This window comes from Pollicipes pollicipes, unplaced genomic scaffold (assembly GCF_011947565.3).
Source record: "Pollicipes pollicipes isolate AB1234 unplaced genomic scaffold, Ppol_2.1 Scaffold_7261;HRSCAF=8764_pilon_pilon_pilon, whole genome shotgun sequence".
Lineage (NCBI taxonomy): Eukaryota > Metazoa > Arthropoda > Thecostraca > Pollicipedomorpha > Pollicipedidae > Pollicipes > Pollicipes pollicipes.
In genome coordinates, this window is record NW_023597054.1 from 33,069,128 (window position 1) to 33,087,701 (window position 18,574).

Here is an 18,574-nt window from a genome sequence, read left to right on the forward strand (position 1 = left end):
AAAACCTGAATTCTCTCCGGTTTTGGTCACCTTGTGTCCTCAAAGTTAAAATGTGAAAACAATCTTTTTAAAAATCGTAAGTTCAAAATTGTTTTTCTGCGGAGGAATGACTTTTCTTTTCAAATTTATTTGACCTGCCATCTTGTCAAAATTATAGAATGGGTTGCAGTTCACAGAAAGAGATCTAAGAAAATATTAGAAAGGGACCACTGATGACCTCCGTTGTTGTTAATCGTGTTGTATAATCACCACTGCCGTGATTATGCAACAAATACATCTGCCACCGTTTGGAAGAGCGTGCGTTTGTTGTTATCTGAGTCACCCCGTACTTTTAAAAGCAGCTGTATATTTCAGCCAATTATTACTTATCCCAATTTCAGTCAATTATTGTATATCCCGGCGCTATCACTTAAAAAATATTGTTAAACAGTTGCAGACAGAGTTATTATATGAAGGAGTTAGCAGGAAAACATAAGGTCCCTTCAGGATGATATCTGGCCCAAAATTAGCATGATACTAAGTGTAATGCGTAAAGGTATTTACTACCTGGCATACGAACAGTTAGATAGTTGTGCTGTATTTATTCGACTCAGCATTCTTCCCTTGCTCAATATGCATTTCAGTGGCTCAGAGGAGCATTGCGGGGTGGGTCCAAGTTAGTATTGGGGGGGGGGGGGGGCGGAGGGGGGGCGCGAATCTCCCGAAAGTATATAAAGTAACGCCCCTGCATGACGCGATCAAACATAGACGTACTGAGGAGCATATTTACTAAATAGAGAAATTGTGTGGCCTTGAGCAGTCTCTTCCAATTAAAGTACACGAATGGTCACCAGTGAGCTTATTTCATCATGTCTGATCCTTGCTTCAGTATCTTCAAATGTGGAACGTTCGCTTGAAGATTCTTCGCATCACGGTTCACCGATAGGTACGTTATTCGGATCGGGTCATTTGTTTACATGTCATGGACTGCCAACGGTATACTTGCAGAATGGTCTCAAAAATATTTGAGACTGTAACTCGATGACGGTGACTCGGGGAGCTCAAAACATCAGATGTGTTATGGTTCAAATCCCCTTATGTGCCTATATTTATAAACAGATACGAGGGTTTATACGCGATATTTTCTGGTATTCAGGCATGGAGTGGCCCAGCAGTAAACTGACTCTGCGTGTAGCGTGTCAGGTTGTGACGCGGTCCCGGCATTGGCAGCGCCTCGTAGTCGAAGCCGGCCTGGCCTGGTCGGCCCGACTGAGGTGGCAGGCACATGCCGCCACCGTCGAACAGGAACGCGCAGAGCACGGTCATCAGCTGGTCGCGGCAGTGTCGGGAAGCCCTGCCGACAGCCAGGTCAGGTCGCCAGGTCATCAGCACTCAGCAGATATGTACGATTGATGTGGGTGTCTCGGTCGGGCTCCACTCGTAAGAAACGGAAACATGGCAGAGCCGCTCGTCGTGGCCTGTAAGTCGACCGTAAGTAAGGTTGGGGGGGGGGGGACAACGTCATTCTCATAACGGAAGACCGCAAGTTCCGGGACGGCATTTAATTTTGGTGAACAAGCAGCCTGAGGCGGTATGCCGTACTCTGTCGCGCGCAAGCAGCCAAACTGAGTCCTGGCTTAATGTTGCACAAGGCGCAGTGCTATCACCGTCCGGGTGTAAGCATCGATTTTTGAGCTCAAGGTTACATCACAATAAATCTTAGAAGTGACATCAAATCAGCCTGAAAACCACTACACTGGAAACCACCAATATTGACGTTAGTCAGAGATAATATGAAGGTCGCTAAAGCGCGTCCGGTTGGCCGATTGCATACCCTTCGCGCAGGTAGGGAGGGATTTTGACCCCCTGCGATCTCAAGAAATAAATAAGCTGGAGACACCAAATTCATAAAGTGTGATGATCTGCATGCGAACTCCCTTGTGTCAAAATTTTAGGTAGGTAGGTCGTGACCTTCAGGTCAAATTAGGTCAAACAACGTCAAATCCTAGATTGGTATCGAAAGTGCGCCCAGACGTCTTATGCAATCGCCACGAAGCTAGAGCCCTGTTCTAAGCAAGAGGTCATTAGTGCTCATTTCAGGTCATCGGCCTTATCTGACCTTTGTGAGGTGATAGTTACCAAAATCATACAAGTCTGATTTGATTTTTGCATATGAACAAACGTCAAAGGTTACGCTAGGCGGCATGTTCCTAAAAACAAAATGTATACCTTTGTCATTTTACGTCAGTGGCCTATTCTGACCTTTAAAAATCCATGAGTGATGTGTGATGCGACCTCTAATGTTAACAGATTTATAATGAACACCAGAAATTATCCCCATACAGCAAGATTTCGAGAAAATATTAGGTTGGTTTTGACTTTGGTCTGGCCTTCATATCTGACCCTAGGCCAAACACTGTTGCTGCATCAGATCTAACGATTCCCTAAAAATTTTCTTCGCTGAATCCATGGCCTGACTTTGAACCGCTATAAGTCAGCGACCTTACGAGGTACATGTAAGCTTGTGTTACCCAAAAATCCGCCATTTAGATTTCCACAGCTTTGTGGCCCGCTTGAAAATCGTTCTGGAAAGTTTGGGGTCAGATTGACTCCTCTTCCCACCTAAGCGCGTGATAAAATCCAGGACGCAAAAGGTCGGGCGTTGAAAAGTTTCCGGAGGAAAGCCATTGGACCTCTAAATGTGCACTAATATTGTGGCTTATGCAAAGGAAAAATGATTCAGGGAAAGAGCGCTGGGAAATGAGGAAGACTTTCGATTACCTAAAACAGCCTTTTGGAGGTGGATTCTCTGGCATGAACCAACACCCCACGACTGGAATGTTTTACCTTGAACCAGCGTTACTTACCGGACACCTGCAATGATACGAGATGGAGAAACGTGACCTGAACTCCTTTGACCTGGCACGTCCGGTTACCTGCACGATAATACTCAAAATGAGCTAACTGTGGTCTAGCAAATAGGGGGCAAAATCGGCAAGGCGACTCCTTCCAGCTGCCCCCTCGCGGAGAAACGGCAAGGCCAGTGACCTGACGCGGCGAACCTGCCAACACACTGGTTACACTGGACCACTCCCCCTTCCTATAATCGAATGCAGCTATTATATCGAGACAATTTAATGACAATCATCGAAGGCACAAGTCAATATCACCCTGATCACACGCACCCGGGTGGCTGGCTAGATACCCCTCGCTCAGGTGGTGGGGGGTTCAATTTGACTTCCCTGAGATCTCGGGAACTAAGAGAGCTAGAGACACTAAATTTACAGGGTGTCTTGACCTGCACGTGGGCTCACTCAGGTTAAGGTTTGAGGTTCCTAGGTCATGACTTTTGGGTCAAATAAGGTCTAACAGGGTTCGTGCCTCCAGAATCTAGCTAACTGTTCTAAACACAATGTCACATGCTCATTTAAGGTCTGTGACCTTGTTGCACCTTTTGAAGGTCATGATGATTAGAATCATACAAGACTGCTCTGAGTTTGACATTTGAATAAACAACAAAGACTACGTTAGGCGGTATGTCTCTAAAAACAAAATGTTGACCCTGGTCATTTTAGGTCAATGACCTATTCTGATCTTTAAGAAGTCAATGGAATATGTATAATGCGGTTTCTGCCATCCATAAATTCGAAATGAGCTCCAGAAACTATCTTATACAGCAAGCCCTAGAGCATTAAACAAGGTTGGTTTTGACCCCTGTACGACCTTAATACCTGACATAAGCTCAACTAAATCTGCTCATTCAATATTTATGTTGCCTAAGAAAGCATTTCAGAGATGTGTGGCTTCGTGTAACACTCCGTTGTTGCATAAGAATGGACGATTCCCAAGAAATTGACTTCGCTGAAACCATAGCCTGGCTTCGACGTGCCATAAGTCAGCGACCTTACAAGGTACACGATCTGTTATTCAATTGCCTACAGCTATGCAAAATTTGGCGCGGCTGCGCCGCGCCGCTCGGAAACCATTCTGGAAAAACCTTCGGGGGGGATCAATTTGACCCCCCACCCGAGCGTGTGATCATAGAAGTTGACCTTTGTACCATGTTTGATGACGCAGGGTTATGATTCAGGGTGATTACCATGTGTGATAGCGTCACAGGGCATGTAAGAGAATTCTAGGAAAATATCGGCGTTTTGAGACGTCATCGAACTCACGAACACCCGTATATATGCTTGTAGAGATCTCCATCCAGCCAAGTGAGAAAACGACAACTTAATGTTGGCGACGATCAGGAGTAAGCTCAAGTCATGTCAGATAAATCCAGGTTTGGTTAAGGAACGTTATGTCTTTTCCTTCTGAGTTATAGATCTATGATTACTTATGGAGGCAAGTGCAACAGCTATTGGTGTAAAACGATGTTTATTTTGCCGGGTTGATTTTTCACCGATGAGAGGTACAAATCACAAATTCCAGTTTTAAGTTGATCTGACGGTTCATTGACCTTTATGCGATTTATTAAGTATTAAGTCAACAGACAAGGAATATTTTTGACGCACCTCCAGTTAAGCACCAAATATCCTGAATGTAAGATCGACGTCCTTCGGCACCAGATTTGTTAGTGCGATTCCCATAAGATGGCAAACTCTTTTGCGTGATGTAAGAATGCATGAATGCATTTCTCTGCAAGCGAGAAAAGTGAAAGTTAGCGTTAAGCAGGGGATGCAAGAGAAACCCCTTATAGCCTTCAAAACGAAGGATGTATATCGTTTGGAATTAACTCGCGCCTGGCCGGGGGAAGATGACTTTCCCCTCCCATCTATGGTTGTCGAAACATGGATACAAAACGAACAATTGCAGCAACAGCAAATTTTAGTGCTTGTTCATCTATCGATTTGGCATCCTTTGTGTAAAGCTAAAGCTTTGATCTATCAAGACCAGTGGCCTCTTGGACAAGATCATGTCAAAAAGGTTCTAACAAATTTTGACCAAACAAAAGTTTTTCGCAGCTTATTTGCCCCTGTTAAAACCTGCCATGGTAATAGATCATGATAATATTGCCAGTTTGCATCTTTCATATTTCAAAATGTGTGATCTGATACCTAAAGTCAAGTCAATTTGTGCAATTTTTCCCAAAATAATGCACAATTTTTACTTATTTTTTACATTTTGGTGTTTGTTCATGCAAAAAGCGTACTACCATGTTCAACCATCATATGACCACAAAGCACATAACTTTGGCCCAGGTCAGGAGCTATCTCTATGAGTATCTTGTGCAAAATCCGTGCAGTGCTCAAAATAGGTAGTTTTACAGATTAATTTTGGACGTAGAGTTATAATTATCCAATGAAAACATGTCGTGGCATCATTTTCATCCATAAGGAGGTTACGATAGGCCATATGAGGGCATGCAAGTTCATATGGGGACGTGCAAGTTCATATCAGGTCATTTAAAGCCAGTGAACTATGTTGACAGTAGCGGAGAGGGTAAATGAACGAATACGACGCTTGTAACCACTTCCTTATCGTGTTTGTGAAGCTGATGACGTCTAGTTTCATGTATCAACGTGCCTGTTCTCAGTTTGTTACAAATACATTGTCAAGCATCGAGGGGACTACGTATAATGAAGACAACAGCTATGCGATATTGAGTACCCGTATATGTACAATGCACTTTTTGTGACCACAGAAAAGCTTGGTACTGGTCACATATCCCCGTAAGCACTTCGTTTTCTTAATTAAATGGTTTATAAATTTGGCTTAGATTGATCTCACCTGACCTCTAGGTCACGTTAAATCGGTGTCTTTGCGTCTGAAATACTTTTATCCCACAGCTGCATCTAGTGAAATTAACTTGATCAGAGGCGCATTGTGAAGAAAAGTATCGTTATTGCAAGCTACGGGTACATCATTTTTGAACGGTGACCTGATCTGACGTAATTTATGTGGGAGACAGAAATGGGAGGGACGGATTCCCCACAGTCTTAATACCGACTTCCGTGCCGTTAATATCCCTCTTGAGGTGCTGTTAAAGGTTTTAACTGCATCTATCGGAACGACCGCTCTTAGAATTTCGTGGCCTCTCGTGGCCTCACATTTGACCTAAGGTCAAAAATGTGATGTGCATCTTCCATGAGCACATAAGACCTTCAAAACAATACCTTTGTTTTTTCATACGGCGTCTAGAAGTTAGAGATTCCAGGGTGACAGGTCAGCTCCCCCCCCCCCCCCCCCCCCCCCCCGGGCGCAGCTGTCTCAGACCCCCGGCCGGGTGCGGGTTGACGACTCATGAACCGAAAGCTCTGCAAAATTGGAAATCAACGGCGTAGCTCCGCTAATCTGGGCCCGATATCTTGAAAGCCCTTGCTATTGCATGGCGTCGACTCAGCTCTTGTCGTTCTAATTTCGGCAGTGTCCACATATATTCACACTAAACAAACAGTTCATGTATGTAAGGCGGATTACAGGCTCACAGTAACATATGCATTGCATTGAGGTGCTACGTGTGCAAACCTAACAAAGAGTCATCTCTTAAAAAGCTGACCGGGCATGGACACCTTCGGTGACCTGCTGTGGCCTGGGCCGCTGGCCGCTGGCCGCTGAGCGCCGCTCGCCACCGGCTGTTGGACATACCTGGCCAGCACCGTCCAGGTGGACGCGGCGGGCTCGGCGGGGTCGGCCGAGCACTGACCGCGGAAGCCGCGCACCACCGCCTGCTGGCGCGTCGGACAGCCGACGTCGAACACCTCCGACTCGGCGGCGCGATGCTCTGATATCGGCGTGTGCAGGTAGTCACGGACACCGGACTCGACGCGGGACCGGTACCGCAGGTGAAGCACCTGCCGCCCAGGCGCGGCCGTTGTACAAACAGTCACGGCAACAACACGACAGGAAGCCGTCCACATGTGGCGTCAGCGACCGCCGGGGACAAGCAAGACCAGGTGTTTGGGGAAGGGGCCTTCACCGGCTGAGTAAACTGATGTTTTCGCTTATTCAACGGGTAGCAATTAATGTAGGGTAGGAAACTGGGGAAATTGAGGGTAAGGGTGCAGCTGAACGTTTAAAGAAATATCGTGCGATATTTTTTATTGTGCTTCTCTTGGTCGCAATGACCATATTTCACACAATTCATTAAATTATGGGAGTAACACGGGTGCGGGTAAGAGCAACGTGTTCTTCTCACCTACAAACTGAATGGAAAACTTGTAGCATAGGAGGCAGGTGGGCAACAACAGTCAGGAATGAGAAGAGGGTGGGGTATGGTGAGGACCCGGCCCGCAACGGGTAGGCTGGGTTATGATGATCCCGGCTGTAAAGTTATCAGGAGCTAAGCACGTATTAAAATGATGGGCGTGATTGTGACTGGGCGCCATTCCTCTTACACTGATATGCTATTACCATTTTGTTGCAGGAAAACATCAAAGTTTGTTTTTACTATGAAAACTATATTTGGGAACGTCTACCTGCACCTCCAATGTGGTCGATATGAAAACTGAGGATTTGGGTTAAATAACTCAGAATTAAGACATTTCACAACCAAAATGCAGGACTAGTTTTTCAACGAACAAAAAAAAAACGGAACGACGGGTCAAATGCTGCATTGTGGTTACATCCACAGTGTAAGGTGGCGACAATGCAGCATTTGAAGTTTGCGATGGTTAATTGTGTGCAATATTTTCCAACAGTAGCATCGCTTTGGTAATCTTTGGTCATAATTACGCTCCATCTTTCGTTTTGTTTCAAACAGCTTGTATCATTTAGAGGCACATTCAGTGCCAGAATAGTTGCTTGAAAATCCAGAGTTATAAATCGTTCTACAAAAATTAAAACACCCCTAGCTCAAAACATCTAGGACATAGATGTTTGGCACAGGAATGTTGCACTTCTTCAAGGCAAGTCCAACTGATACACTGCATTAAGCTGCGTACATGACACTGAAGGAAACGCAATCACCTGATCCCAGTATTTGTGCGCGGGCATATCTGGGTACATCGATGCCAGTTTCTGCTCCCTCGTGCAGGTTACCGATGCTTTCACCATCTGGAAGACGATCAGGTTACGTCGGGTCCCGGACTTATTTTGTAGCTTCAATTTTCTAACTTTGGTTAAGGCTGAATAGAAAACCTTCCTGTTCTTGATGAACTTTGGCTAAGATTAAATAGAAAACCTTTCTGTCCTTGAGAACGTTTGCATCTCAATTACACTGACATATCTCCAACGAGTATTGTATAGAAATAGTGGCGGAGCAAGAGATGGAATCATTGTTGGTTTGAACGCTCAGTCCCTACCTTTCATGCATGAACCTGACAAAAAACGAACTCAGAGTCCGACTCTTGTCTTTCCTTGGCACTTGACATGAGTCCAAGTCCGAATCCAATCTATTTGCACGGCTCGTGAGTCCGTGCGAGTCATTGGACATTATTTCTCATTGTATCTAGCCTAAACTGTCCTTCACAGCCTCGCGTTTTCTGATAAATGAATTAGTTATTCCCGGTTGAAAATTGAATGAAAATTCGCTCCATTCAGAGTGCCAGGTGTCTAAGATATAAGTCTGATGAACCTGATTCGCATGAACGCATGAATCTGATTCACATAGACATATTAAGTCGTAGGCCTAGCTCGAGTTTTGAGCTAGAGCCCGGTTTTGCGAACCGAGGGTTTTGAATCCGAGCGAAATTCATCTCGTAGATGAACCGACTCACTTAAGCACGAGCCCCTCAGTTAGAGTGGTCCGAATCAGAGCCACACTGCCTATAGTGAAGCACAACGGGCATTTATAATGATTACACTATCACTACGGTTGCCGAGCATTATGCGTGCTGGCACAATTTATGTAGCTTAAATCAGACACAGCGATATACAGCGATACACAGTGGCATAGTTGCGATCTACAACTGCACCGAGTGCTAAAATATTTCACTCATCCCTAGCCCGTTTACGCTTCATTGCATTACGACACGATAAATACGTAAACATTTTCGACCCTGGTAGCCTCCCGAGATGTTCCTAAGTTGAAATATGCATATGGAGTAAAGGGAAAGCTGGCATATATGTGCACAATCTTTGTCTATAGCCATACACCTGCTGTAACGCACTAACTGTACAAGCAGCCGTGCACGTCGCTGGGGATGGCCGACGTTCTGCTGTCACCTTTCGAACACCTGGCGCAGGGTCGTGCATGCAGAACTCATTGCCGAACCGGAACACGCACGCTTGATGGAAGAGACATCGTTGGAGGGTCGGGCAGAACTGGTCATCCTCGTCTGTGGGCATACAGTGTCAGGCTTCGTAGCTTCGTCACTGATGAGGTTTGGCGGCCGCTGCCCAGTCTGGCGCGGTGCGCATGCGTAAGCGTGTCGTCAGGACAGAACTCACGGAAGTTTTTGTTTTATCGTCAAATGGGCTCACAGTTTAGCACCGAGATCGGTCAGAGTCCCACGCTGTCAGTTTTTCAAAACATTCCCCCCCCCCCCTCCCCCCCCACCACCACACCACACATTGCTCTGTTGAGTTACACTCCCGAGAGATGAACAGAGAGCTAAACGGGGGCCAGGTCGGCCAGACCACCCGCGTGCGTCTTAGAGATGGTTGGCGTCACCGCTGCCACACACGTCATAAGGCATTCAAGTTAAAAGTTATATTATATTATTATATAACCACAAGTTATGAGGTATTTTCCGCCCTTGCTCTCAGCAGACATGCGCATGACATCGCGCGGAATAAAAGCCGGCGTCTCGCTGAGCCGGAGACGCCTCCGAAATCGAAATAGTTTTGGCCAGGCACAGTGGAGGCCATTCCTTTATGAATGCATTTGGGACAGAGAAGGCCTTGACTCGGGCCTATTTTGCGGAGTCAGCGTTGAGGTGACTGACTGAAAATGTAAATGACATCAAATATAATTGTGTGTTGGTGACAAACAAATAAATTTCACTGCATGCATCAAGTTGCATGTCCATGGGACGTACCGGCAGTCGACTACAAATTGCGTTCGGCCCCTCCAAGTCAGTCAGGATCATTTCAATGGGCGCAGACATGGAGTAGGAATCGATTTCGCCCGAGCTGCATAAAGCAAATAACTTGTTCTCAGCAACCTCTTTCCTGCCATCCCAGCTTAAATGCAGTTCCCTGTTCAGTTTGGAGGAGGGCCTCAGTGCCCCAACTTTAAGATAAAAGTTGGCCGAATCCGGGAGGTAGTCCGTTTTAAGCGAATTGTGGCGGCATTTTTCATAAGTTTCAATGGTTCGGGTCAGGTGTGGAACTTTGTATCTCTTGGGGAGCCATGCCCCCTCCCCTCCCACCCCCCCCCCCCCGCCCCAATGTTGAGCTGGGCCCCCAAAGTCGGGACTGCTCCTGCCCCCTTGGGCTGGGAGATTGGGCCACCGCCATGTTTTGCTCAGCCTTCGATACCCTATCAGTTCTTTGAAGTAACGATAATGAAAGATTTTGTAGGGATCACAATTTGGTATTGAAGACAGACTCATATAACACAATTTTCCATAGCTTGTTAAAACGAAACCCATCAAAAGTTCCATTTTGTAAGTCCCTAACCTCAAAGTGGATGTTTGTGCGTTATCAGGGCTTTACGACGCTTCTGAGACGATATGGCGACGCCTGCCTCTTACTCCGGCAGAAAGGGCGACGCCGCGGGAATCAAACTACACAGTGAATGGTGAAATGCAAAAACAACCAGTTGCACATATTGTCTAACTGGTAATGTCACTCGCTTGACATGCCGCGACGCGAATATTGAAATATTGGTGGCGGTAGCAGAGAGCGGCAAAACTATAGAATTCGTAGACTTTTGACACGATATTCTTTCTTGAAGTAAAACATGCGGTCAGTTTCCTGAAATGTAAGTAGCATACTTTGTATCGTTAATATGAAAATATCCAAATCGTGTACCGCATGTTTTGAGCGCACTGAGAGTACGCGAATTTCCTACATTCTTATTGAGGAATGTGACAGGAGCGGCGCGTAAAAATATGAGTTCTAGGCATCAAAAACATTAATATTGAATGTAATGCGCACCCGGCACGTAAAATTGTAGTATATTCTAACTGTAGAATAGTTGTAGCATCGAATAGTAATAGCATGCAAAAGAAGCGGGTTTTGTAATGAGTAATATACACAATACCCAATATGCAATACGTGCGTGTTTCGTACACAACAAATGCCTGCGCATTTTCATATTGTTTTAGCATGTTCAGCACCACGGACTCATAACACTATGGCGTAGTATGGGTGGCTCGCGATGCTGCAACTGCCAATTCCGTGCTGAGAATCCACCTCAAAATCGTATAAACAAATCGTCCCGGTCAGGAGCTGCAGGGCCCTTTCGTCCAAGCCCAGGGTAACTGGCAACTGCTATTCTGGCGGCACGGGGACCGGGGTACCCTGGTCAATTCGGAGCCGCTAAGAGGAATACATTCTGCGCCGGTCCCATCTCTGATGAGGCAGACTCTCTGACCTGGACATCTGACACAGGACCGACACAGTGACACGTCACTGCCGAGACGCCACTGTGGCTTATCGACCCACCCATGCCTCCTGGTCGAAACGGTGTGGAGGGCCCCGCGTTCGGTACCGCGACCCTTGACTGGCACAGGTCACCGTCTAATCGTGAGTTCAAATCGTTGCACCATCATCTCTCATGCCTCCCGGCATTGTCAATAGTGTCCTGGTCAGCGCAAGAGGCCTTTTGACATTCGAGATCCCGCTCTTGTCGCTGTTCAGCAAATGTGCCCATGGCCGGCTTTGGGCTTACTGGCGACAAGGGGCCCCTTTTGTGAACCCCTGATCAGCAAAGGGGCCGGATCAATGCACGATCCTGCGGATTGATATTTGTAGACCAGCCCTGGCCCTATTTGGGAAAGAGGCCCCAAGGGCCAAGACCGGCGCGAAACGGAGTGCTTGGTACTGCCTACTGACTGAGGTCCCTTCCCCCCCCCCCCCCCCAGCCTGCCCTTCGGGCCCCTTCGCCAAGTGTTCCCAAAAATATATCCTTTAAAAACAGGAATGCTACCGACAAGCTTTTGGTGTCAAAATACACGCCATAGATGCATCAAAGGGTGCCGAAATTTTGGGTGTGATTGCACAGTACGCCGGAGAGATGTCCTTCCCCTCCCCTCCTACCGGAGCGAGAGTTAAACTTGATATTCTCGATGGTGATTGACACTCCACTCCATGTTATGTTACATGATAGATTAGTAAATCCTCAGCAAGGTTCATGGACGTGATGCTGCGGTGAATTGACCCCACGATAGCATCGTGGGTGAGTGACACATCTATCCAGGTCTTGGAACGGCTGTCCGTAAGAACTTTTGTTTAGTACGGAGGCCTTATCCATACATAAATAGTGTAAGTGGTCGTAACTCCAATTGAAGGTTTCTGGGGTAATTAATCAGCCTATGTTATAGGATAACATATTTTCAAGTCAAGTCGAATGATCAAATTCCATTTGTCCACATATTTAAGTTCCATATATCCACTGCTGAGAGACAGTGTGAGCCTCAGTGGGCCTGGCCTTCGTCGGGTGTGGTACTTAGTTGCCGGTTAGCGCGCTCTGGCGGTGGCCAGATCAACAGCGTTGCACTCGATGCCACCCACACCCTGGTCGGGTAGTCGGGATCGGTGGCCTGGGCGTGGTTGGCATCAAGACACCCATGGTGGTGGCTGACTGCCCTGCACTGTCACTACCCAGCCAGGCAATCAGCAGTTTCGTTCCGATTATTCAAACTGGGATCACCCAGTCTCCAGTGCAGAGTCAGGCTTTGAATTGATTAGAAATGCGTTCGCCAGCCTCTGTAATTTAGCACAATGGAATAAGGATTTGGCCGTTAAACGCGTTTCGGGCAACAGCTGACGTGATTTTGGATCCGCGATAAGTCGGGTCTCGTGGATACGCTTGAGGTGCGAGGCCGACAGATTGTGCATAACGTCCAGCGCCTCAAGATAGCGATCAGCTTGGTATCCCCCCTCCCCCCCCCCCCCCCCAGAGACTCGGAACATACTCTTCTTGTATGCCGTCCAATCGCGTGCAAAGTTTTTGTTTCCTTCTTGGATTTATTGCGCGTGTTTTGACATCAAAAGCGTGCCCCTAGCAATTTTGCTTTCTGAGAAGCTACTGGCTTTCAATAACACTGCACGGCGATCCACGGCTAGCACGGACGACGGGCGGGATCTAACGATGCACACAGCACTCTCGCATTATCGAATGCCCACGTCTAAGTGTGTGTAGAAACAAGCCGTTTTAAATGTTGTGTCACTGCGGGGTATGACCTTGTAATTAAGGGCGTGTGAAGCTAAAAAAGCCGACTTTCAGGAAAGCTTGACCTTTAACTTGGCATAGCAGAGCCTATTATTGACCACGCCATATGCAACTTATTGTTAGTCATAAGGTGTTGTTCAACCCCACCGTCTGTTTCATTCTGAGAGACCCTATCTGTCTTAGTTTGGAAACGGTAGCGGATGGCATTAACCTCCACTTTCCCCCTATCAGTCCTCGTCATGAAAAACGGCTAATCAGGGCTAGGATTAAGCGCTGTGTAGCTCGGTATCAGTGCTTCCCAACTCCCGCGTCGGACAAGCGGCTTCTCCTGTGTCAGACACGCGGCCGCGCCACTGCCGAACGTGAGCCCGACCTAGTACCGAACACGAACCCACTCCAGTGCTGGACACGTGATCTCTCCTGTGCCAGACATGCGGCCTCTCCTGTGTCAGATATACTGGCTCTCCTGCGTCGGAAACACAGCCACCCTGGTGCTGGACGGCTGCTGCTGTACCGAAATGCGGCCTCTCACGTGTCGGCACGCGGCCAGTCCAGCGACGAACACGCGGCCTTTCCTGTGCCCGACGTCCGCTTCTGTCCCCGACACGAGGCCCTTCTGTGTCAGACGCCCGGGCGCTCCTGTGGCGGACGTTCGACAGCCCCAGTGACCTAGACGGCGACACTCCAGTAAGCGGCTCAACGCCGCTACAATGAGGTAGACTAGACCCGCACGCTCTGTTAAGATTCAGAACATTAAAATGGCACAGTGCGAGTCAATGCAACAAATATGTCGCGCCTTCCTCTGTTCTCACGAGTTCATGATGTGTGGCCATTAAGTCCTAGGTCCAAAGGTGAAACACATGATGCGTTTTACGTGAATATGCCAATGAAACGTTGGCGGAGAAATGCTATGGGCTGTCGTGATACGCACGCTGCTTTATTGCTGGTGGAGAGCGGTGAGTTTTAAAATCAATCGCTGGTCTGAATCGATCCGAAATAAGAATCGTTGCTCAACACGAAACAAGGTTTTCATGTAGCGAAATAGTCGCAGCGCCCCAAATTCGAAATCAACCAATCCCGCTAAGCATGGCTCGTTGCTCGGACATTGTCCCGCCATCCATGTAACCCAGGCCATGGAATAGGCTATGCAGTGTTGAATTTCTGGTTGGTGGTTTTGCATTGGGGGAATACAAATTTACCGGGCGTGGATAGCAAAATTTGAGTTTTGGGCATTGCGGAAAACCAAGCATTTCATTTCAGATACTGCTTTTGAAGACATAATCACAGCTCTGATATGGAACAGCATTGCAATCCTCAATTTAATGTAATGTAGTTTGTAACATATGAAATGGCGTACACCTGATAGCAAAGCGATGGGGCATACTTTTATGGATGGATTAAACACTGTTGAGCTGTTTCTCCAACACTGATATTGCCTCAGTATGTTGTAAGATAGTGCACGGGGCATTTTGCGCGCCGTTTGTGGTTGTGATACGGCCGCTGAGCACATACATTCTCGCCTTTCTCCACACATGCGACGCCTCAGTTTGAATGGAACCGATGTGCTTACCAGCCTTGAGCCCGCTACGCCGGTCACTCAGGCACTGAGACCTACGCCCTAACTACCGGGGCTTCTGGCATGGTCACCGAATGATACTAAAGTGCAAATGAACTTTCCGAAGCGAAAACATTTATCATGTTTATGAGTCGTTGCAACTTGTTTGTGCGTTTTTATTGTGATTTAACGTATCTATAGCTATATTATGAAAAATGTATGATAAAATAAGCTCCAGGTGACAGTTAAGATCTTTCCAAATTTCGTCGGCGACAGCAGACTTTTTTTGCTCGGTCCGCACCTGAACAAGGGGCTGGCAGTTATTAGTCCCTACGTGTCTGCATAGCTACTGCGAATGTTGAGCTACGTATGCTGCGTTCTTGAGACCTTCATAAGCGTTGCTATATTTAACGTCAAAGTGTCACGTGAGTAGAATTCTAGGTAGCCAAGCCGGGGTGCTGAGCACGATACGCATCTGTGATACGGTTTGTCTGACCGGGACAACGTTAACAGTACAATTGATGAAACTTTGTGCGTTGCATACGAATGGCAGTGCGCTCCAAAAGTTCATTTACCCCATTCCTGAGCATAGTTTTAAAAGGCGTGATGATATAGACGTACACTGTCATGTGCGCGAAGCCGCACGGGCAGCTCGCGGACCTGTGTGACCCTGATTCGTGGCTGATGACTGGACGTGTTTTGGGGTCGGCCGTCACTTCTTCAGTCCCCCGTGGCGACATCTGGGCCTCGCACTAAACGATGACCTTTCCTGGCTTAATGAGGTCCCCCATAACATCTGTGCTGCTTATCTTATAGCAAAAAATACGATCAGAGGCCAGTTTTATAAAATAAAAAATTACCGTCGCTCCTCGCCAAAAAAAATCTACCAAAAAATTCCTCCACTTACCGAGTTTTATGAACTGTCCTGACAACCTGACAACCGACGTAAATTTAACCGTCGACAGCTTTTTTAGATTCAAAGTCAGCTGTTGCCTATCAGAAGTACGCGACGCTATCGTACCGCAAACAAACATCCTTTTATTTTCATGATGGTAGATTATGCTCATTGAGAACGACAAATAGCTTTTGTTATTACCAATTAGGTGCAACAAGTGTCTCTTGTGTGCAATTTGTATTTTTGTCTCGCAATAGCATTTTAACATCTACATTCAAGACAAATGTCTACCCGAGCAGTAGGCAGTGGTCAAAGGTACGCAGGAAGATATAGCTCGGCTTGCGAAACCTTGCGTTTTCTGACAAGTTAAAGTAAGTATGAAACATTCCGAGTCGCGTAAAAAGATGCATTATTGGTTATGTCGAGTAGATATAAAGCAAGTGTAGTAATTAACTCATTGGTAAAATCCTCCGCTGAAACACATGTCAGATCTGAATAAAATAGTACTGTATGGGTAGGCGCTTGAGCATTGGTCGCCGTTATGTCCACCTTTGCAGTAAGGTGTGTTGAGGAATCTGGACTGCCTGAACAACGTACTTCGAGCACGGCAGATAACTTCGTGTGAGAGGGTCAGCCCGCGTCTAGGGAAAGCTAGGGAGTGGTCATGCCCCCCCCCCCCCCCTCCCTCCCATTCAGTTTGCTGGTTATTAGTGAATACTCAACCGCAAGCATACCACAAGTAATTCAATGAAAACAGGGGCATGCATACCTTGAATAAACTACCCAGTTATTATCTCATTGGCGAAATATTGCACGCAAAATTAGGGGAAATGGCGTTTGAATTATGGTACCATACAGTAAGGCACCTATTTACTACCACTGACTGAAATACCATGGCATATGCCCCACCCCCTTGTCCGATCGATTCATCTCCTGGTTTAATGGCACTGCTTGCAGCCCCGCGTATAAATATTCCACTGCTTGGCGCATGCCTACACGGTACCTTTCTACCAAGGAATACACCTGGGTATCCCTCCATCCTCCCCTGATCTCCCCAGAGCCAACTTACCTTGGTGGCGGATAAATCGAAAGTAGGACGTAGAATCTAAGCAAATAGGTCTAGTGGGATGTGGGATCCAGGCAGCCAGGTAGGTAACAGATAGCCTTATCATAGAAAGTACTGAAACTATTGCTGTTGCCGATCAGTGTAAAGGTGATGGGCTGGATGTGAAGGAGGGGGGGGGGGGGGGCTATCACTAAATAAATCACTAACTTCACAGAAAGAGGGGCAAGCAATCACAACCAGGGATACAAATAGCAAATGTCATCTAAGTTGCACATAAAAAGAAGACATTTCGTATAGTGTAAACATCTAAGATGACTAGTTCAAGCGGCCCGTTAGGATATCTATCCGCTGAGACATTGTGTTGTTCCCCTTTCAATTGCCACTAGAAATGATACAAATGCTTCAGGCACTCATTCATGATTTCAGATCACTGGCTACCACCCTAGCATAGGCCATGGATGGAACGGGGGAGGAGGTGGGGACAGCGAGAACTGACACACAAATAAGGGCAACTTTTGACATAAACTCCCCCCTCCCCTCCAACCAGCACCTAGACAAAGGTTGCGCTGCCACGCCTTTCATGAATACTGTCTTAGCATGCTACAAGCAGCAAGATGTTGGCGTGTGGGTAAAGCTGTGATATATCCAGAAATAGCGCAAATATTTATGAACCGAGGCTCACCTGTACACTGTAGCACGTTGCTGAATCCTCGACAATGTTTTCAGCGACGTTCCTTGTAGTCTATGCTTCTGCGTCTTACACGCATGGGGTAGAACCGAGGCACCACATAGGCATCTCGGAGCATGATGTACACTGCCAGTCCTTATCAATAGCCTGATGGAGCCTGATATTGATTCCACCATCGGTCAGGTGGAAACAAAGCGATACAATCTAAGCAATAAAGATGCACGCACCCTGAAGCTAGGTTTCTGAGCCATTGCAACCTACTTAGGGCGCATTTTGATAAAAGTACGTCGGCCTTGATTAAAAAAACGCAGCGATGACGTTGATTCTTTTATCGGCCCATTTTCTACAATAACTGCGCATTTACGATTGCGCTTCTCGCCGTACATTTTGTTTATAAAACTAGATGGAGGAAAATCGCTTTCGATGACGGAGGATTTTCGTGGAGGATGATATTGTTTTGCTCCGAGCTTTATTTAACTCGGAGGACGAAAATCTGAGGAAAATTGCCTCCCCTGACGGTATTTTCTTTTATAAAACTGGCCCCAGTACTCAGCGCAAGCTGCTAGCCGGCTTCCGCACCGGCGCAGGGACAACGGAATTTCTCCTATGTTCGGTGGGGGAGCTAGCCATTTTGTTTACTTCTTTCCAGTCAACGCCCATGTGGTGAATGCCAAATTGTAATTAAGTTGGGGAGCTCGTGCCCCTTTTCTAGCACCAGCCTCCCTGCGTAGGCCATTCACTTCCGACGCTGATTTATTTAAACGGCTTTGGTGAATATAAGCTCGCAAAGCCCATGATATGTTTGCCATGTAATTCTACCTCATCGGTTCGCAAATATATGCACCCACCAGTACTAATCTACCCGCTACCTTACTGGTAAGAAGGCAGCCCAATGTTCAGGCTGCCTATCTACACAGTTCACGCGTGAACGCGTTCGCTTTTCACGCTGATTGCATTTTAACCTTTGGCATATCAACATGCACATGGCTCACCATCACACTCCCAATTGAAATATACACATTCCGATATCTGGTAATGTGCGCCTTCCCTCCACACCTTGTTCGTCATCGGTGCGAAGGCAGGCCGATGTTCTGGCTGCCCATCTCTGCAGCGGTTCGTGTATAGGCGTGTTCGATTTCCGCGCCGATTTCATTGCAATGGCTGGC

The 18,574-nt window shown here is 46.9% G+C and overlaps 1 protein-coding gene across 1 annotated transcript in view; it reads right to left on the reverse strand.

Moving 5' to 3' along the window:
- Positions 1-18,574, reverse strand: part of LOC119111316 (xylosyltransferase 2) — a 64,276-nt gene that overhangs the window by 12,643 nt on the left and 33,059 nt on the right. Inside the window, exons 4-7 of the mRNA XM_037235130.1 lie at positions 9,088-9,200; positions 7,891-7,977; positions 6,571-6,776; positions 1,164-1,333 (exon numbers count right to left, since the gene is read on the reverse strand). Coding sequence (XP_037091025.1) covers positions 1,164-1,333; positions 6,571-6,776; positions 7,891-7,977; positions 9,088-9,200 — 576 coding nt within the window. The remainder of the gene's footprint in view (positions 1-1,163; positions 1,334-6,570; positions 6,777-7,890; positions 7,978-9,087; positions 9,201-18,574) is intronic.